We start from the raw sequence: 20,161 nt of genomic DNA, 5'->3' as shown, positions 1-20,161 counted from the left end.
GACCGCCCCCCCCGACACTACCGATCGCTGGCAGGAGGGTGCCCAAACCCTCCTGCCAGAAGATGCCCCTCCCCAACACTACCGATCGCTGGCAGGAGGGTGCCCAATCCCTCCTGCCTGAAGATGCACCCCCTCCGCATCCTCCCCCCCCGCGCTAACAGCCCCCAAACCTCCACCCCCACCAAACTAACCTTTTCTTTTGGCCAGAAAGGTCTTGCCCGTCCAGTCGGCAGGCCCACCTCGTCGAAATGAGGCGGGGCCGCCCCTTCCCGGCCCATCCCGCCAAAGCCTAAGGCCTGATTGGCCCAGGCTCTAGAAGCCTGGACCAATCAGGCCTAAGGCATAGCGGGTCTGCCCATCCCCATTAAGTCTAAGGCCTGATTGGCGCCTAGAGCCTGGGCCAATCAGGCCTTAGATTAAGTGGGGATGGGCGGACCCGCTATGCCTAAGGCCTGATTGGTCCAGGCTTCTAGAGCCTGGGCCAATCAGGCCTTAGGCTTCAGCGGGATGGGCCGGGAAGGGGCGGGCCTGCCTCATTTCGACGAGGCGGGCCTGCCGGCTGGACGGGCAAGACCCGTCTGGCCAAAAGAAAAGGTTAGTTTGGTGGGGTGGAGGTTTGGGGGCTGTTAGCGCGGGGGGGGGGGGGAGGGTGTGTCTTCGGGCAGGAGGGATTGGGCACCCTCCTGCCAGCGATCGGTAGTGTCGGGGGGGGCATCTTCTGGCAGGAGGGATTGGGCATCCTCCTGCCAGCGATCGGTAGTGTCGGGGGGGGCATCTTCTGGCAGGAGGGATTGGGCATCCTCCTGCCAGCGATCGTTAGTGTCGGGGGGGGGCATCTTCTGGCAGGAGGGTTTGGGCACCCTCCTGCCAGCAATCGGTAGTGTCGGGGGGGCGGTCGGTAGTGTCGGGGGGGCATCTTCTGGCAGGAGAGTTTGGGCACCCTCCTGCTGGCAATCGGACAGGCGGCCGCGGCCCGCTATACTTATAGCGGCAGAGAGATCCCTTGCTGCGATAAGTGTAGCGGGCTGTGTCTAATCTAACCCGATTCTCTAACCAGCGTCTGTAACATGGACGCCGGTTACAGAATCGGGGTTTAGTGTAGGCCCGATTCTGAATAGGACACCTCTCCCGGGCGTCCTATACAGAATCAGGGCCTTTATGTCTATGTTATAGATATGAAAAAATGAATTCAGAAATATTGGGTCATAATAAACTATTTAAAACAACAATGGGTCCATTAACGAATTTTGTTAACTCTGATTAATTGTATAATGCCTTTATTTCCTATTTGATTTGTATACACATCCAGGTAGGGTGGGGAAAACAAATTTTGTATCATTCATATTAATTGTATGTAAAATTTATTGCACTTTGTACTCAAATTGAAAATCAATAAAGAATTAAAAAAAAAAGAAAAAAAATTTGGACATCTAGTAGTTTTGAAAATGGACATTTCTCCACCCCAACTTTTGGACATCTTGCAGAAAACATCCAAAGTTGGACTTAGACGCACTATCGAAAATGGCCCTCCATGTTACCATGGCTCCTTTTACTAAGCTGCGCTAGCGGTTTTAGCACGTGCTTAGCGCTTACTACATTGCTGCGTGTGCTACACGCTAGCGCCTCCATTGAGCTGGTGTAAGTTTTTCCGTGTAGCGCACTAAAAACGCTACCGCAGCTTAGTAAAAGAAGCCCTATGTTACAAACTAAGAAATAGTCCCTCCAAATGCAAGACAAATCACTGCCCTAGAAGAAGTTCCAGTTAACAAAAAAAGTGGTATTCTTATCTCCTTAGCCCAATGTTTACTCATCTTGTTGATTCAGTCCAGGACATTCAGACTGCTTCAATTACATATTCAACCCATGTAATCAATTTTAAAACCTTGTTTAAGATTGCATTATTCTGAATGAAGGTTCTTTAGCTACGCATTTCACGTTTTATAATGTTCACTCAGGGTTTGCACGAAGGTTACAGTGCTTCAATTATTTTATTACACACCATGAAATCTCTGCATTCAAATACAACAATCTTTTGATCACATCTCACTGCCTTCTTTGTAGTTGATGAAGTGGAAGAATAGCCTAGCGGTTAGAGTAATGTGTTGCAAAATAGGTTTCAAATCCTGCTTCTCCACTGATATTTCTTGCTATCTGCGTAGAGCAAGTCACTTCACCCTCCATTACATCTAAAACAAAACTTACAAGATTGTTTACTAAGATGTGTCCCATTTTGAGTGTATGGAAAAAATGCTTAGTAAATAAGACTCTTAGGTAGTAATAATCCCTCTCGGGCAGATTTGGGAAAGAACAGTAGTCAAATCCAAATTCAAAATAAAATTAAAAAAAAAATCTAATCTTAGCACTCAGAATCTGCTTGGTGGAATCCTCCGTGAGCTGACTGAGAAATCATCCAGCACAATCATCATTACTTGCAGGGTAAGGAACCATTCTGCAGTATTTTATAAACTATTTTTCTATGGTGACCCCCATAAAATGTGGAACCCATAGATGTGGCTGGATTTCTATCTGTGATATGATCTGTTTACCCACTTGACAAGTGTTGCTGGTGTCTCTCAAGGGAATAGAAAAAATTTTGGCTTTGACACCGCACTGGCCCCTCTCACATCCCAATGGTGGTGTTTTTTTGATGTGACTGGTCCTTGAAAACTAACTGGAAGTAATTTTATTTTTATTTTTTTATGCAGTAGTTACCCTAACTTGAGCAACAAAGCAATCAAGGCTTTGTTACCATTTGGATCTTCTTATCTTTGCAAACTTGGATTTTCAGCTCTGACAGAAATTAAATCGATAAAAGAGAATGACTGCAGATGGTGGATGATGAAATGCATGTTTGCTTGTTGACTATCGAGCCACATTTTGAGTTAATTTGCATTCAAAAACAAGCACATCTATCGCATTGATTAGCAATTCTATTCTATCTACTTTAGTTTCACCATTGTTATAATTACCCATGCGTAGCTTAAAGAACTTTAAATAAATAACTCTCAAATTTATTTTTTGTTGATTCCGCAATTTTATAATTTTAATTGTAATGTGCTGCGAAAAAAACATATGCTCCGTTTAGTGTGCCAAAACTAAAAAGTTTGAGAGACACTGTTGTAGATGCTTTTCTATGCAGTTTGTCAGTAGTTCATCTAAATTTCAAAGAGGCATGTTGGAGGTGTGATTTGGGTGATCTTATGACTTGGATGTTTTTCTGTAATAATCAAACTTTTTAGAAAACGTCCAGGGCACATTAGTAATTCAACAGTTAGACTACTTTAATTCCCTTTTCTCAGGCATCAGGAATAGCACAGTTACTTAACTGTAACATGTGTTATCCAGGGACAGCAGGCAGATATTCTCACAGATGGGTGACGTCATTCACTGTCACTTTAACTTCCTAGAAGTTTCACTACTGCCCGTACCACGCATGTTTGAATGCCTTCCCGCCTGATGTCATCTCACGGGACCATTAGTTCAGTAAACAAGCTAAGAAATCTCTCTCTCCCCCCTTCCATCTAGCACCTGACACTTTTTCAGCCCCTTTCCATCCATTACCTGACCCCCCTCCTTCTCCTTCCATCCAGCGCATCGCTCTCTTTCCCCAGCAGCAGCAAAACAAAGTCATAAAGGTGTTGCAGGCCACTCTCTTCATCCTTGTGACTGTCGACCCCGCCCCTTCTGACATCACTTTCAGTTCCAGGGCAGAGCTGGCAGCCGCGAGGATGAAGACAGCGGCCCTACTGCAACGCCTTTCTTTATCTTTGTTTTGCCTCTGTCATTACAGCATCAGCGATAGCAGGGTCTGGGGAGATTTGGGAGGGCCATGGCCCCTCCCTGTTCCAGCCCAATGACTGAACTGACTAGGCTTATCAGGGATCTCATGTGCACAAACTAGTGAAGCAAGTCACAAGGCTTCTCATACTGCCAAATTCAGACAACTCTGCCATCTAATGGAGAACAGAGGCCCTAAGTAAGAAAACTCTTGAAAAGCTGAAAATAATTATAAGTTCATTATATTTATTCTCTCCCTTATTCCACACTTCAGCAAAATGACTCTGTGATTCAGGTTCCCATGCTCACAATAGACTAAAAGAATCTGAAGTTGGTTAATGCTCCTCATCCCTGAACTCTTCAGTGGAAGTATACCATGTGGCTCATAATCAAAACTTAAACATGTCTAAAAACCCGCCCAAGTCGGTACTTGGACGATCTAAAAGAAAGGTCATCCATTTCTTAGAATTAAATCTTAGCTGCCAAATTTCAGACCACTCTTCAAGCTTTGCTAGGTTCTTCATGTTTTAGGATAAAAATTTGTACTGTAACTATAGCAAAGTGTAACCTGTTAACTGTACGTTATGTATGCTAACCTGTAACCCGTTCTGAGCTCTTTGGGGAGAACGGGATAGAAAATGGAATAAATAAATGTTATTCACACCATCAGGGGTGTCTACTCTATTGCAGATTTTGGTATCATCCGCAAAGAGGCAAATTTTACCTGACAGCCCTTCAGCATATCACATACAAAAATGTTAAAAAGAACAGGCCCAAAACCCAAACCTTAAGGCACACCACTGGTAACATCCCTTTCCTCAGAGCGATCTGCATTGACCACTACCCTCTGTCGCCTTCCACTCAACCAGTTCCTGACCCAGTCTGTCATTTTGGGGCCCATCCTGAGGACACTGTCATAGGCTTTGCTAAAATCTAAATACACCACATCTAGCGCACACCCTCTGTCCAATTCTCTGGTCATCCAGTCAAAGAAATTGATCAGATTTATCTGACGAGACCTGTCTCTAGTGAATTCATGCTGTCTCGGGTCCTGTAATTCACTGGATTTCAGAAATGTCACTGTTCGCTGTTTTAAAAGTGTTTCTATTAATTTACTTATTACAGAAGTCAGACTTACCAGCCTGTAGTTCCCTACTTTCACTTTTGTGGAAAGGGACCACATCTGCCCTTCTCCAGTCCTCCAGTACCACTCCCAACTCTTGAGAAGCATTGAAAAGGTCAGCCAGTGGAGCCACCAGAACTTCCCTAAGTTCACTCAGTACCCACGGATGTACACCATCCGGCCCCATCGCTTTGTCCACCTTTAGCTTAGTTAGCTCCACATGAATACACTCCTCTGAAAATCAATCAAGGTCTACCACACCTCCATCCCTATTTGTGTTTGTCTTCTGTGGTCTCACTTCTAGTGCTTCAGCTGTGAACACCTAACAGAACTATTTGTTAAGCATGTCAGCCTTATCTTTATCAGCTTCTTCATATTTCTCCCTTTCACCTTTGAGTCTCACAATGGCACTTTTGCATTTCTTCTTATCACTAATATATCTCAAAGATGTGCTGCCAGTGGTTTGTATTATGATATACAAGGCAAGAATGGACAAAAAAAAAAACCCAAAAAACAACAAACCACTACATGCACCCAAGAAAACTGAGCTCCTGTGGATTCCTAACACAGACAGTTACATACCTGCCATCAGTATCCCTTATGGGAACTAAAACTTCTCCTTTAAATCACAGGTCAGTAACCCTGAGTACAGCTAGATTCAATACTTATGATGATCCCTCAAATACAACCTTCATGAGCTTTCTCTTTCATCTATGACAACTATGCTGTCTCTCTCTATATACATCGAGAAGGCAAGTCTTATTACAGTGGTCATGCCATAATATTGAATGGATTATTTATTGTAATGTACTCTACACTGATATAACTACAAAAGGTTTGCGCAAACAGCAATTGATTCAGAATGCCACAGCAGCTGATAAGCAATGTGATTATGATATGATTATAACAGACCATTTCTGCAAAATCTTCACTAGTTAGCAGAACAATGCAGGGCTGAATGTAAAACTCTATCTATGATCTTCAAGGCCCTTAAAGGAAATGGGCCACAGTATTTGAAGGACGGGATCTCACTGTATATACCTCCAAGGTCATTAAGGTTGTCCAAAATAGTATCCTTAACTTGACCCTCTCCAAAAGTCATCAATCTTGGAGTCATTCTAAATTCCAGCATCTCCATGAAGCACCATATCTCGAGAGTGGTCTCTGTGATTTTCCATATATTAAGGATTGTGAGACATTTACGTGAGGTCTTATCTTTTTCTAACTTTTGCTCACTAGCTCAGGCCTGTATTTTTCCCTGCTTTGACTACTGTAATAGCCTTATAGTGCGAACCTTAAAGAAGCATCTGAGAGCCTTACAAGTTGCTCAAAATGCCACACCTACAGTAAAATCCTCACTAGTACTGGGAAATTTGACCACATACTGTAACTCTGGCTTTAATCTCACTTCACTGGCTTCCACTTGAACAGAGAATCATCTTTAAGATTCTCTTCCTAACTTACAAAGCTCTTCATAAATTAGCCCTCCCCCTCCACCGCCAATTTCTGCATTGGTGCAGCATTACCATCCTACAAGGACGCTATGTTCCTCTGGTGATCTTCTTCTGGTAGTTCCCTCCATACAATTGGACCTAAACTTCGGAATGCTATACCTTCAACTCTCCAGCTTTGGATCTTTCAAGAAAAAGCTCAAGACTATTTTTTCCTTCGTGTCTATGGGGTCTTCATGAGTGTACCCACTGTCTAACTGCCTTGGTTTGGTGATTTTGTTAATTATCACTAACTGTTCATTGTCTATTATTTCATTTAATGCTGTGTACATCTGTTGTAATTAGCCTAGAACGTTGGATAGTGCGAAATAGAAATGTAGAAAATAAATAAACAAATCGCACAATGTGACACCCTCCTGCAAGTAGCCCTCGTACTTTGGAATGCAGTCCCTGAAAGGCTTCATTCCACACAAGACTATCTCTACATTAGGAAGCAGGTGAAAGCCTGGCTGTTCTCCTAAGTCCCATTAAAGTCTTTAATGCAGGGGTGTCAAAGTCCCTCCTTGAGGGCCACAATCCAGTTGGGTTTTGAGGATTTCCCCAATGAATATGCATGAGATCTATTAGCATACAATGAAAGCAGTGCATGCAAATAGATCTCATGCATATTCATTGGGGAAATCATGAAAACCCGACTGGATTGCGGCCCTCAAGGAGGGACTTTGACACCCCTGCTTTAATGGAAGAATCAACTAACTTGCTAGCACACACACTAACACTGGCTGCACATACTGTAGCAGGATTGTTTATCCACTCGTATACTAGCTAAGATCATTCTTATACTTTTTCTGACTCCCTTAAGTTAGTCTAAGTTAGTCACTTTTATTTCTGTCTTAACTTTTGTTATTCTAGCTCAGGCAGCCTCAGTCCTTGAGGGCTGCAACCCAGTCAGGTTTTCTGGATCTCCACAATGAATATGCATGAGATCTATTTGCATACAATGGAGGCAAATAGAGCTCATGCATATTCATTGGGGAAATCCTGAAAAACTGACTAGGTTAAAGCCTTCAAGGACAAAGGTTGCCCACCCCTGTTCTATTTCATCTGTCTATATGTTCCACCTCTATTTACAGCTTATGCTGTCAATTAAGATGTTTTAATGTGTATTATGTGTACCACAATGCTGTAATTGTCTATTGCCTAGGTCTACTTTATTCTTACTTTACAATATCTCAGGTGAATTTTTTTTTCCAAAAAACTGGTTAATAAAAACTTAATAAATAGCAGATACAATATTAATAACAGCACACAAGGGGGTGATTAGTATGTTGCATAAAAAATAGCACAAAATGCCTGGAAATGCTCACTGGAAGGGGTTCAAGGAATGATGGGGGGAGGGGAGTTGGTTGTACTCTAGTGGCCTTGTTTCAGTTTTGGACAAAAATAATAATAATAATAACTTTATTTTTGTATACCGCAGTACCACAGCAGTTCAGAGCGGTTTACAGATGAAGCGACTGTACACAGACAGCGATGTTACAGAAAAGACTTTCAAATTACATTAGCGAGTCAAGAGTAGTCAGGTATATCCGGTGGCATATCAGAGATACAACAAGGGAGAAAGGGAGTCAGAGAAATTTATCAAAGGTTTTAATTGATTTCCTGAAGGTTTGGTAGGAGGGTGCATTTGAAATGAGGGGGGTTAGACATTTATCCATTTGCCTGCTTGGAATGACAGAGATCTATCAAGGAATCTCTTGTAGATACAGCCCTTCAAGGATGGGAAGGCAAATAGGTAGGCACTACGTGTGCAGGTGGTGCCTGTAAATTCAAAATGGTGCGACAGGTAGATTGGGGATGAACCTGTTAAGGTTTTGAAGCAGAGGCAGGCAAACTTGAAGATGATCCTTGCCTCTATCGGTAGCCAGTGTAGTTTTCTGTAATACGGGCTTACATGGTCTGACTTTTTGAGACCATAAATGAGACGGACGGCAGCATTCTGAATGGCTCTCAATCGATTGATGGTTTTCTTAAAGGATCCCAAGTATATAATATTGCAGTAATCTAAAAATGTTGGTGTATTTTCAGCTGAAATCAAAACATTTTTGCTATGTTCTGTAGTTCTCCTACACTATCTGGTGGTTTAGTGGCTAGTTAGTGAAAGCAATTCCCACTTGCTCCTGCCGATGCTGTCCCCACAGTCACAATGGCTTCTGCGAGGCTGCCACCGAAGTTCACGGAGCCAGCATGAGCAGGAGTGATCCACAAATAGCTGCGAATAAAAGTTACTTTAATAATCTGTCACTCCCCAGCGACACTGGGTAGGGTTCCAGTGTTAACTGCAGGACCCTATCCTCCCTTCTTTCCTTTAGTGCTCCCTTATGTTATTATAATCTTTCCTCTTGTTGTCTCCCTGTTGTGTGTGGTTTATTTTAATTATGTTTTTTTCTTCTTACCGCATAGTTTTTATTTTTACTTTGTAAACCTCTTAGCTGTTTATTCCATTAGCCATTATATCAAACAAATTTGATCTTAACTTAAATTTACCATATACCCCTGTTTGAAAATCAGGCTTAAGTCTGTGCAACATGCGGGCAAACTTTTAAAAATTACCCTCAATCTTTTTTATTTGGGCTTTAATAGATAGCTGAGAATCATTATATACCCCCAAAGCCCTATGCCTCACAGACACATCTAAGTACATACATCAATACGGCTTAATGCATATACCCTGTAGCATGCTGTTTTCTTATTCTAACATGCTTACATCTCTCAAGGGAAAACAAAGTTTTTGGTATGGTACCTCTTCATTCTCAGTGCCAGACTCTGACTCACTGGATCTTTCCTCCCAAAAGCTTCTCATGATTCCAACCCTTTCCAGGCAGTGATAAAAATCTATTTTGCTCAGTCTGGTGCTGTTGTATCGTGCATTGTTTTCTTCAAGTCTGTTCACTTTTAACAGTTTTTTCATCTTCTGCTTCAGTTCACCAGTTACTACCTGGTTGAAAGCATCTTCTACCTCTGTTTCATATTTGAATGTGCAGCTCTGACTTTTAAATTCCATTTGTTCTTGTCTGCAAAGAAGAAGACAAAAAAGAGAGAGAATAATGTCAGACTTCAGCTAATCTCAATTGCATGCAAATGTTCTGGGAAAAAGAACACAAAAAAGGGAACCAAATCTCCACGAATGCAAAGCAAAAGTGCCAAAAAATGGAGAAAAGAAAGTCCAATCAGAGATATATATCTTCTAGTTAAACTTTATCAATATATAACTATGCGACCCGACACAGTCTGTGTTTCAGCTCAACGAGCCTGCAACAGGGATCAATCAACCAATATCATGAACAGTTTATGTCATCTAGAAATGGATTTGATAATGTGCCAGAATGTTTGATACTGTGAAGAATGTTTCTGGCTCAGCAGCTGCTTCAGGAAACAAACTAGTATATTTTTGATTTATTTTTTTTTTATTGTTTTGTGGCCTTGTCAACTGGAACCAGCTTCCACTAAACTGTAGCATTATAAGCCATGATTTACAACTAGGTGAGGGAGGGTGGGGGGAGGGTCAACTTTCCTCATTTTTTAACACTCTTCACCTTTCCATCTGGCAGGGGAAGCCCCGAAGCCGCAACAACTTTGGGGAGTCCTGCCAGTGCTGATTGGCAGGCAGGGAGAGCAGCAAAAAGACTTGACAGTAGGGAAAGGGAGGAGCTATGCCTAGCGATTGCTCTTCTGAGCAAGCGCTAGGCACAGTTCCTCCCCTTTTACCAGTGCTTCTTCATATGAATAGCAAGCATATAATTTGCATGCTATTCATGCTGATCATCAGCTGTTGGGGAAAAATCGTTCCCACCATGGTAATTTTTACTGTGGCATCGAGACCACAGTTCATTGAAATATCCAAACATGAAATAACATTAAACATAAATACAGTAAAGGCTGTCCAATGTAATGGGGCCAGCACAGGGACAGGTATTGGGAGGGGAGGGGGAACAGCTGTAGCAGGAAGGGGGTTTAAAATTGGTATGGGCTAGGAAATTGGAAGACTGGGCATTTAAATGACAGATGAAATTTAATGTACACAAATGCAAAGTGATGCACATCAGGATGTGCTAGGATCCAATTTAGGAGTCAGCACCCAGTGTGCGGTTTGCAACAAAACAAAAAAAAAAGAAAAGCAAATAGGACTTATTAGGAAAGGGATGGTAAATAAGACCATGAATATTATAATGTCTCTGAATCGCAAACTGTGCCCATGCAGTAGACTAAGACGATTTGAGGGTCTGAGTGGTGGATTAGGTTAGAAACTTATATGTTCTTCTAATCAGAATGGTAGAAGGCCAAAAAGAGGAAGTGACAAAGTCAACTTGTATTGAAAATTGACCCACTGCATCAAGTTCCTAAGAGGAAGGAAGCAAGGTGTTACCAAAAAAATTTTGGGGAGGATACTGGCAGATCCAGTGCTTTTGATGGGGATGGAGTACAGAATAAGGATGTTTCCTGCCACTGTCCCCCCTCACTTCACTTTGTCTACTATTTATTTTGCTTCTTTCTGGAACTTATTGATTGTATTTTATGCCTCTTTCAATCCCCCACAATCACTCCCTGCAGCAGCTTCCACTATCTTGCCTACCATTTAGGTCTGTTACTTGCACCAACTGTTTTGACTCATTTTCTGTCATTCTGCAGGAAGTCCCCTCCCCTTATGCTGACATCATTGGTCCTTCTCTGCCAATCCCACCCACAGAAGAAAAGTACTGCATCATAGGGGGCAGGACTTTACAGAGCCAGGTGAAAGAGCATGGGGATTCCCTACTGAAATATAGCCTGCTACTGTCATAAAAGAGCATTCCATTCTTTAGGTGGTCTGCCCTAGATCCTGAGAATCCTGGTTTTACCCAAACCCACCGGTAGATGGTTTAGCTTCATTTCCTGCCTTTCCGGCTCCAGAATTTCCCCTTAAAAAAAACAAACAAACCCTACCCCTCCACAATTCATACCTCGAGATATATAACCAATATTTTACGACATAACAAGCTCTTAGCTGGATTTCCAAGAACAACGACGACAAACGTTGGAAGTGCGACATTACCTGTTGCTAACCTCTTCCACTCCATCCCGGGGAGAAGTCTCATCATGGGCACGTTACTAACAATGGAAAAGAGGACGTTTCTTTTTAAGAAAAGAGACAATGCAGGAACAGTGGTGCACCCGGAGCCGAGGGAATAAGAGGAAAGAGAGACGGCGCGGGACTACACTACAGTTCCCGGGTTGCTGCTGGGCGCCGCGCACTGTCCGGACAGGTCCCGGGCCAGGGAAGGGGCTCGGCTATGGCTGATCCTGGAGGCCCCGAGCTCGTGCGCTGCCCCGTCTGCTCGCAGGAGCTGCCGGCCGGCCGCATTAACGCGCACCTGGATGGCTGCTTGCAGCGGGGCAAGAGAATGCGGCTCTCGGGGCGGGAGGAGGAGGAGAAGGAGAGCGGCGCCACCATCGCTTTCCCTCTCTTTTCCAAGCCTAAGATCGAGGCAGACGGTGCCCGCCCCTCTCCCCCCACCAGAGGCCGCGGGGCCGAGCAGGATGACAGCCAGGGCCTGGCCACCTCATGTCCACAGAAGAGCATGCCCGAGAAGCTGGACGGGAAGCCTTTGGCCGACAAGATGAGGCCGTGCGGCCTGGGAGATTACGTGGGGCAGAGTAAAGTGCTGGGGGAAAACACCCTGCTCAGGACTCTGCTGCACGCCCACGAGATCCCCTCCGTCATCCTCTGGGGACCGCCAGGCTGTGGCAAGGTGAATAACCCTTTTCTTTGGTCGAGCTTCACTTCGCTGTTCTGTCTCCAAGCTATGTGATCTGAGATTTTTCAGGGGACGGGGTAAAACACGGATCTCGCGGATCTAAAACCGCACGTCCTTAAAAATCCCAGGTCCGCGCCACTTTTTAGTCTCTGGCTCTGACAGAGCTCTAGGACAATTTAACTCTGACGGATCCTAATGCTTTCCCTCCATATGCTAGGATCCGTCAGAGTTAAATTGTCCTAGAGCTCTGTCAGAGCCAGAGACTAAAAGTGGCGCGGACCTGGGATTTTTTTGTTTTTGTTTTTGTATAAACTGTTTATTCACAAGAGCATTGAAAGACACGCATAACAGAAGAATCACAATTTTCGGTACATAACCAAATTCCAACACCCAACATGAATCCCTAGAAACATTGAGAGTCCAGGCCTGTGTTCTGCTAGCCTGGGACTCCCCAAATCCCATCCCAAAAGCATCCCGCCCCCCACCCCAACCCAACCCCCCCCAAAAAAAAAATAAAAAAAATAAACCCTCAATCCATTAGTAACACATGGACCTCGGATTTTTAAGGCTGTGACGTGCAGTTCAGAACGTGAGGTCCGCGAGGGAGCCGGGGGCCTGAGCTGAGCTGCAGGGAAAGCGAAGGCAGACTTGCCAATGCACAGACCTCGGATTTTTAAGGACGTGCGGTTTTAGATCCGGGAAGTCCGTGAGGTCCGCGTTTTATCCCTTCCGGATTTTCAGCTGGCTTGAAGGTTATCGCTCCCCTTTCCCCTGCCTGAGCCTGGCGCTATTTGGTTTTACCTTCTCCTCTACCTGTAAAATTTACAAACTCCTCTTTTGCTTGCCAACGGGTTGGTTTCATCTTTATTTGGGCGTAGGGCATGCCTTTTCAGTAGCAGCTCCAGGCAAGTGACATTTAGGCAGAGTAGGTATTTCCAGGTCTGGTGCAAGTTTTTATTAAGTGCCTCTGGCTAGCAATTCCCAATATTTTTGTGCTTCTGACACCGTGATTGCGGCCAAAAAAAATTGTATGATGCTCCTGGAAGTATAGAATGATGTAGCTATGGACACACTTAGGTTGTGACCCCATGTGGAGGCCTGACCCACAGTTTCGGAAGCTCTGCCTTAGCTTTGTGCCCTTGTTAAGAACATAAGAATAGCCTTACTGGGTCAGACCAATGGTCCATCTAGCCCAGTGGTCTCAAACTCAAATCCTTTGCAGGGCCACATTTTTTATTTGTAGGTACTTGGAAGGCCGCAGAAAAAAATAGATAGGGGTCCTTTTACTAAGGCGTGCTAGCTGATTTAGCAAGCGTCCATTAGATTCTATAATATAGTTTATAAATATTTATGTAATTGCTTCTGATAATTACACTCAGCTGAAAGCAGTGCAACATGCAGAAAGTGAAAAAGTATCAACAGCTCTCACCTCCTCTAGCACTGGCCACACGCACAAGCTGTACTGCCTCCAACCATTGCTCCAAGCTGCATGTTCTGGAACGTTGCCTGCCTCACTGCTGTAACTTCATGCAAGCGCTTTCCTGCATCTGCACACAATTGGACTCCACCTCACAATCGCATACATATGCAGGAAAGCACGTGAGGTTGCAGCGACCACCGGACACGACCATTGGACACTTGTGGAGTGGACAATAGACCGAGAGCCTCAAAATAGTACCTGGCGGGTCACATGCAGCCTGTGGGCCACAAATTTGAGACCGCTGATCTAGCCCAATATCCAGTCTTTGCAGAGGCCAATCCAAGTCAAAAGTATCTGGCAAAAACCCAAACAGTGGCAGCATTCCATGCTATCGTCCCATGTCTGTCTCAACAGCAGCCTATGGACTTTTCCTCCAGGAACTTATTCAAACCTTTTTTAAAACCAGCTACATTAACTGCTCTTACCACAACCTCTGGCAACCTATTCCAGAGCTTAACTATTCTCTGAATGAGAAAAATATTTCCTCCTATTGGTTTTAAAAGCATTACTTTGAAACTTCGAGTGTCCCCTAGTCTTTGTAAATTTTGAGTAAAAAATCAATCCACTTGTACCTATTCTATACCACTCAGGATTTTGTAGACTTCAATCATATCTCCCCTCAGCTGTCTTTTTTCCAAGCTGAAGAGCCCTAACCTCTTTAGTCTTTCCTTATTCGAGAGGCGTTCCATCCCCTTTATCATCTTGGTAGTTCTTCTTTGAACTTTTTCTAGTGCCGCTATATCTTTTTTTGCGATGATGAGACTAGAACTGAACGCATTACTCAAGGTGAGGTCGCACCATGGAGCGATACAGAGGCATTATATAACATTCTTAGTCTTGTTAACCATCCCTTTTCTAATAATTCCTAACATCCTGTTTGCCTTCTTGGCCGCCACCGCACATTGGGTAGAAAGCTTCAGCATATTGTCTATGATGACACCCAGATCCTTTTCTTGAGTGGTCCCTAGCATACAATAACTGTGATTTGGATTCTTCCCAACGTGCATCACTTTGCATTTGCCCACATTAAATTTCATCTGCCATTTGGATACCCAGTGGTGTAGTGAGGGGTGTGCACAGGCCCATACAGTAGCATTGTGGAAGGCATCTTTCCCTCCTGGAGATTGGAAGGTCGCTTTAACACCACTCCTCTGCCCCCACCCAGTATCTTTAAATCTTTTAGTTCTTCATAGGTAGTGAGTAGCAACACATTTTCCCTGCTTGTGCCAGCCTGAACTTTCTTACTCAACTTCCTTTTCACAGGAACTGGAAGTTATGTCAGAAGAAAGGCTTAGAGCTAGTGTAAGCAAGGGGATTGAGTTGCTGCTGGCAAACACCTACAGGATTTAAAGGTACTTGGGGAGGGAGGGTCGCAGGAGTGAAGTGATCACCCCCCCCAATCACCTGGGGGAGGGAGAGATGATGAGGGAGGAAATGGGGTTGTAGTGCCCCCTTCCTCCTTTAGTCTCAGGCCTATCCAAAATTGAGTGTCTGGCTACATCACTGCTCTTATCTCTCCTCACACCTGACAGTTTGGGGGTCTCTATTTAGTGTTATTTAACTGGGAAGGAAAGGCTCATGCTTGATTAAATAGAACTGTGTAGTAGAGAAATGACACGGGGAAAAAATCTGTTCCCGTCACTGCCCCGTCACCGGACCACCGTTCCCGTCCCCGCCGTCCCTTTCACTGCCCTGTCCCCGCCATCCCTTTCACTGCCCTGTCCCTGCCGTCCCCTTCACCACCCCATCCCCGCAGCATCCACCCTTCCCTCTCGGCACCTCGCTGCCCTTTGGCACCCCTCGTGTGGTCCGTGCATCTCCTTTCCCCCTTACCTTCACGGCGTGTTTTAAGGTTTCAGTCTTGTTGAAAGCCGCCGGAGTGTACATATAGTCATGTGCGTGTGTGGGCGGAAGCTTCTCTGACGCAACCGGAAGTTGCATCAGAGGAGAAGTTTCCGCCCACACACGCGAGACTGCACATACGCTCCGGTGGCTTTCAACAAGACTAAAACCTTAAAACGTGCCACGAAGGTAAGGGGGAGGGAGGGAGATAGATAGATTCAGGTGGGTAGGTAGGAAGGAGGGAGGGGGCCGTGCGCAATTGATGACCGCGCGCGTTTCCTCCCTTAACTGCAGGGACAAGGCCATTCACCACTCCACGAGGTGGTGGGTGGCCTTGTCCCTGTACTTGCGGTGAGCACCTTTTCCCCCTCCACCGTTTTGGCCGGTTACCTGCGGCTACTCGCGGCTAGCCGTGAGTAACATCCACCGTGTCATTCTCTACTGTGTAGCTCGGGCATTGATATTTAGCTGTGCTGAACAGGAGAGTGGTGTTGAATAACAACCCTGACCACCACAGCCCTAACTGCTGAGTGCCAGTGTAGACTAGGACAGAGTTGAGGCGGAGCCAGAAATCAGGACACTGCTGATACTTGGTGCCAGTTCTACTTGCCCAGTTAGTATATTGGCCAGACTCTGATAACTTCAGCAGCCTGCACAAACTTGGGTATTCGCTACTGGTAGCCAGATTAGGCCTGGTACAGAATATCCAGGTTTAATTTGGCCAGTTGTAGTTGTTAACCCCCCCCCCCCTAAAAAACAAACAAACATTGATCGCTGTGGACTGAATATTGCTTCCTTTAAGGAGCCTGTCTTTTAAATATTCTTCTTTATGAGATTACAAGTATAAGCTCAGTGATTAAGTTTACTGTATTGAATATTTTCTGATTATGTTCTAAAGATTTTAGGTTTATGTATGCTGTCTTTGTATACTGCCTGAATGTGCAGACAGTGCGGTTTATAAATATTTTAAATAAATAAACCATGCTTCTTTGGGTTTGTAGGGTGCCCCTGTTCTTTGTTGCCCCCCCCCCCAACCTGTTTCCTAGGCAACCACCTAGTCTAGCGTTTATCATTTGAAGGCCCAATTGTGGCCCCTGTCATTCTTAAGTCATTCTTTACCTCAGACTTGATGCTGACATACTTTTTAAAAGTTATTCTGTGTAACATCCGTGCCACACAGCTCTCAGTGAGTCTGATATGAAAATAAAGAAGAATTTTGGGTAGCACATACAAAACTGAGCACCATGCAGTTCAAGCTTACTGCAAGCTATATGGTGGTGCTGTGAGGAAATGGAATAGCTATTGACGTTGCACCACAAACAAGCCATATGGGGAGAGTCATCTTGAAAGGGGATGGTGGAGGTTGATGGAGTCTCTCACTTTGTCCAGTGATGGTCTTGGTTCATTTTTGATGAAGTTTGAAATGTGCATGTCATCAAAAGCAGACATTTGGGACCTTTGGTGACATTGCCAAGGCAAAGAGCTTCCCTCTTATAACAGGAGGAGGAATTTGTTTTTGACCCTGTGTAGGGAAAGAAGAAAAAAACGACTACTGCTTTCTAGGCAGGTAGGAAGGGTGTTGCGACGGGCTAGGAGAAAGCAGGGGAGATGGGGATTGACTGGGAAACATTGGGGTCAGGGAAGGAGGGCAACTGATCCCCCCCCCCTTCCTTTCCACTGCTTAAAACTTTCCCGGAAGTCTTCAGCATCCCCCACCCCACCCTGATTCCCACTGTGGCCCTCAGGCCAGAATATTTGTCCAACCCAGTATAAAATAAATAAAAATCATATACCCAAATCAAGACTTCTGTTACAAAATGTATATCGCAATGTGTACAGCACAGTTAGGGCTATATTCACTAAGCAAACCGATTATGTACCGAACGGCTTGCGACCACTTAACTATCAAATTTCCATCCGGCCTGATTCACTCACCTCCCCTACGATCCGCGTCGAAACCGTGCATGCAGATGAGGTGAAATGCATGCAAATTGGACAGCGACCCAATTCACTACCCAAAATTTCAGAACCGACTTGGCTGGCCGCTCAACCCAAGAAGCGACTGCTGGAGACCAGTTGAGAACATCTTTTTGACTCTCCAGCTTCATAGAAGCCCTGCTGTGCCCCGTGTCTTCTGCCTGCTCGTCCCGATCTTCCAGCCCTACTTTCTGCCCTAAGCTCCTACTCTCTGCCACCTTCCCTGCAGTGTGAGCCCATGGTTTAAAGCGGTGTTGCACGCCGCAGTGCAGCCCCACTTTAAACCCACAGGCTCGCACTGCACGAAAGGCGGCAGAAAGCAGGAGAGTCTGGGCGGCAAGATTGCCTGGAAGGGGGGAGCAGGAGAGGCAGCCCGCACGAAGGAAAAGTTTTGGGGTTTTTTAAAGTCGCGGCTGCTCACCCCAACACCCCCCCCCCCTCCGGTACTAAAAGTTGGGAGCAGGAGAGATGCTCAGTCCCTCCTGCTCCTTAGGCCTCCCTCCTGCCGGCACTGCCCACCCCAGACTGGGCCACCGCACCTGATTTTCCTCCTCTTTCCGAAGATTTTACCAGTGCGTAGGAGCAGGAGGAGGGTCCGGGCACCCCTCCTGCTCCCGAAGATGTTGGGGAGCTTTGCCCAAGAGCAGGAGACACCGGGCACCCCTCCTGCTCCCAACAATTTAATAGGTACTGGGCCTGGCAAGACAGCCTGGCCCAACCTGGGGTGGGCCAGGCTGGTTGGGAGGTCTAGGAGCAGGAGGGACTGAGCACCCTTCCTGCTCCCAACTGGGGTTGGGTCGGGCGTTCCGTGTCAGGGGGGGCCGCACTGTTGTTGGTTTTTTTTTCTGTTTTAACATTTTTGATTGCAAGAGGGAGTTGGCATCCCTCCTGCTTTTTTCTCGGGGGGGGGGGGGGGGCATGGCAGAGCAGGGCAGGCAGGAGAGATCGCAGCCTGGGGGGGTGTCAGGCAGATATCTCTTGCCTGCTTCTGGACTCTCCTGTTCTCTGCCGCCGTTCCCAGTAATGCAGGCCCGCTTTAGAACCACGGGCTTACACTGCCAGGAACGGTGGCAGAGAGCAGGAGAGCCTGGGATCAGGCAAGAGAGATCTGTGCTGGACTGAGCCCTGACAGCAGTGACAGGAGGCTGCTTCTCCTGTCACTACTGTCAGGGTGTGCGCATGAGCGGGGATCGCTCTGGCCGTGGGTAGGGGGCTTGTAGAGGGCGTGCTAACTATCGTCTCCATTTGCAAGCAGGCCTTTACTGAATCAGTTGTCTGGCATGCAATAGGAAACGGATCGTGCTCGATTTGGAGATTTAGTGAATCCTGGCCTTAGAGCACTGAAAGCAATGAATGATTTCATAATATCTTCCATACAATCAACAAAACACGGTTATGGATGGTGTTAACAAAGATGTTGGAGGGCACGCCCAGGTGGTATTTGCAGATGTGTTGCCTCCTGGGAGTGAAGTGGTCAGTTTGTCTACACATTAAGTAATCCAATATACACAACTGGGGAGAGTTTCAGAAAGAGGGTTGTTCCCAAAAACTCTGGATAGGCAAACAACTAGTAAAGGAACAAGCTACTTTAGATACCTTTTTAAACGAGTAAAGGTGCTCAGAATCCAAGATGGAGTGAAAAAACTTCAATTTGGGGTACAAACCCCTAAAAGGTGTTTTTTATAGAATCAATCATTGCACCATTTTGAGTAAAAAGGTAATAGAGAGTGCTTGTTGAAAAACACTCTGGGAATTAAATGTCCTTTAAATGTCCAATAAAGTGAATATTCTCCAACTTCTATATAAATTCAAAGAGTTTGAGTTCAAAAAAATAATAAGAACTTATCTAAGTGAGTTCATATAGCGTTGACCCGGCGAGGTTCTGACGCGTTTCGCCAATCCTGGCTGCTTCAGAGAACCTGCTGCGCTGTTAGTGAACTGTTGCTTAAATAGTCCAAAGTTAAAGGTGCTTCTTATATCTGGTTCAGAGGAACTTCTTTTGCATTTCCTGTGAACCAGATAAGAAGTTCCTCTGAACCAGATATAAGAAGCACCTTTAACTTTGGACTATTTAAGCAACAGTTCACTAACAGCGCAGCAGGTTCTCTGAAGCAGCCAGGATTGGCGAAACGCGTCAGAACCTCGCCGGGTCAACGCTATATGAACTCACTTAGATAAGTTCTTATTATTTTTTTGAACTCAAACTCTTTGAATTTATATAGAAGTTGGAGAATATTCACTTTATTGGACATTTAAAGGACATTTAATTCCCAGAGTGTTTTTCAACAAGCACTCTCTATTACCTTTTTACTCAAAATGGTGCAATGATTGATTCTATAAAAAACGCCTTTTAGGGGTTTGTACCCCAAATTGAAGTTTTTTCACTCCATCTTGGATTCTGAGCACCTTTACTCGTTTAAAAAGGTATCTAAAGTAGCTTGTTCCTTTACTAGTTGTTTGCCTACACATTAAGTAAACCTTGTTACCTATTCTGAGCTCTTTGGGGAGGATGAGATATAAAAGGAACCAAATAAATAAATACTCTTCATAATTGAGGAGTGCACCCATATGGATCTGAAAATGTCCACGTTTACCTCTTTCCTCTATATACCAATTAGCTCAATTCCAGTTGAAGTTCAAATAGCATACCCTTCCATAAAGTGGTATGTACCCCTCCTTATCCCCCCCATACTAGCTGTTTGTGGTTTTCTCTGTG

At 45.0% G+C, this 20,161-nt stretch overlaps 2 protein-coding genes across 4 annotated transcripts in view; one reads left to right on the top strand and one right to left on the bottom strand.

Annotated features, from left to right (window-relative positions):
- The window catches only part of MYLK4 (myosin light chain kinase family member 4), a 175,864-nt gene that overhangs the window by 140,532 nt on the left and 15,171 nt on the right, over positions 1-20,161 (bottom strand). Inside the window, exons 1-2 of one of the 3 annotated variants that reach the window (XM_033934851.1) lie at positions 11,444-11,576; positions 9,119-9,425 (exon numbers count right to left, since the gene is read on the bottom strand). In XM_033934851.1, coding sequence (XP_033790742.1) covers positions 9,119-9,415 — 297 coding nt within the window. In that variant the 5' untranslated portion in view covers positions 9,416-9,425; positions 11,444-11,576. Of the gene's footprint in view, positions 1-9,118; positions 9,426-11,443; positions 11,577-20,161 lie in introns of those variants that run through there. The other 2 variants (XM_033934850.1, XM_033934852.1) reach the window with 2 other exon arrangements.
- WRNIP1 (WRN helicase interacting protein 1) overlaps positions 11,659-20,161 on the top strand; it is a 98,082-nt gene continuing 89,579 nt past the window's right edge. The window contains exon 1 of the mRNA XM_033934854.1: positions 11,659-12,140. Within this exon, the coding sequence (XP_033790745.1) occupies positions 11,682-12,140 (459 nt within the window). The 5' untranslated portion in view covers positions 11,659-11,681. The remainder of the gene's footprint in view (positions 12,141-20,161) is intronic.

Source organism: Geotrypetes seraphini, chromosome 2, assembly GCF_902459505.1.
Source record: "Geotrypetes seraphini chromosome 2, aGeoSer1.1, whole genome shotgun sequence".
NCBI lineage: Eukaryota > Metazoa > Chordata > Amphibia > Gymnophiona > Dermophiidae > Geotrypetes > Geotrypetes seraphini.
This window is presented reverse-complemented; position numbering and strand designations above follow the sequence as displayed.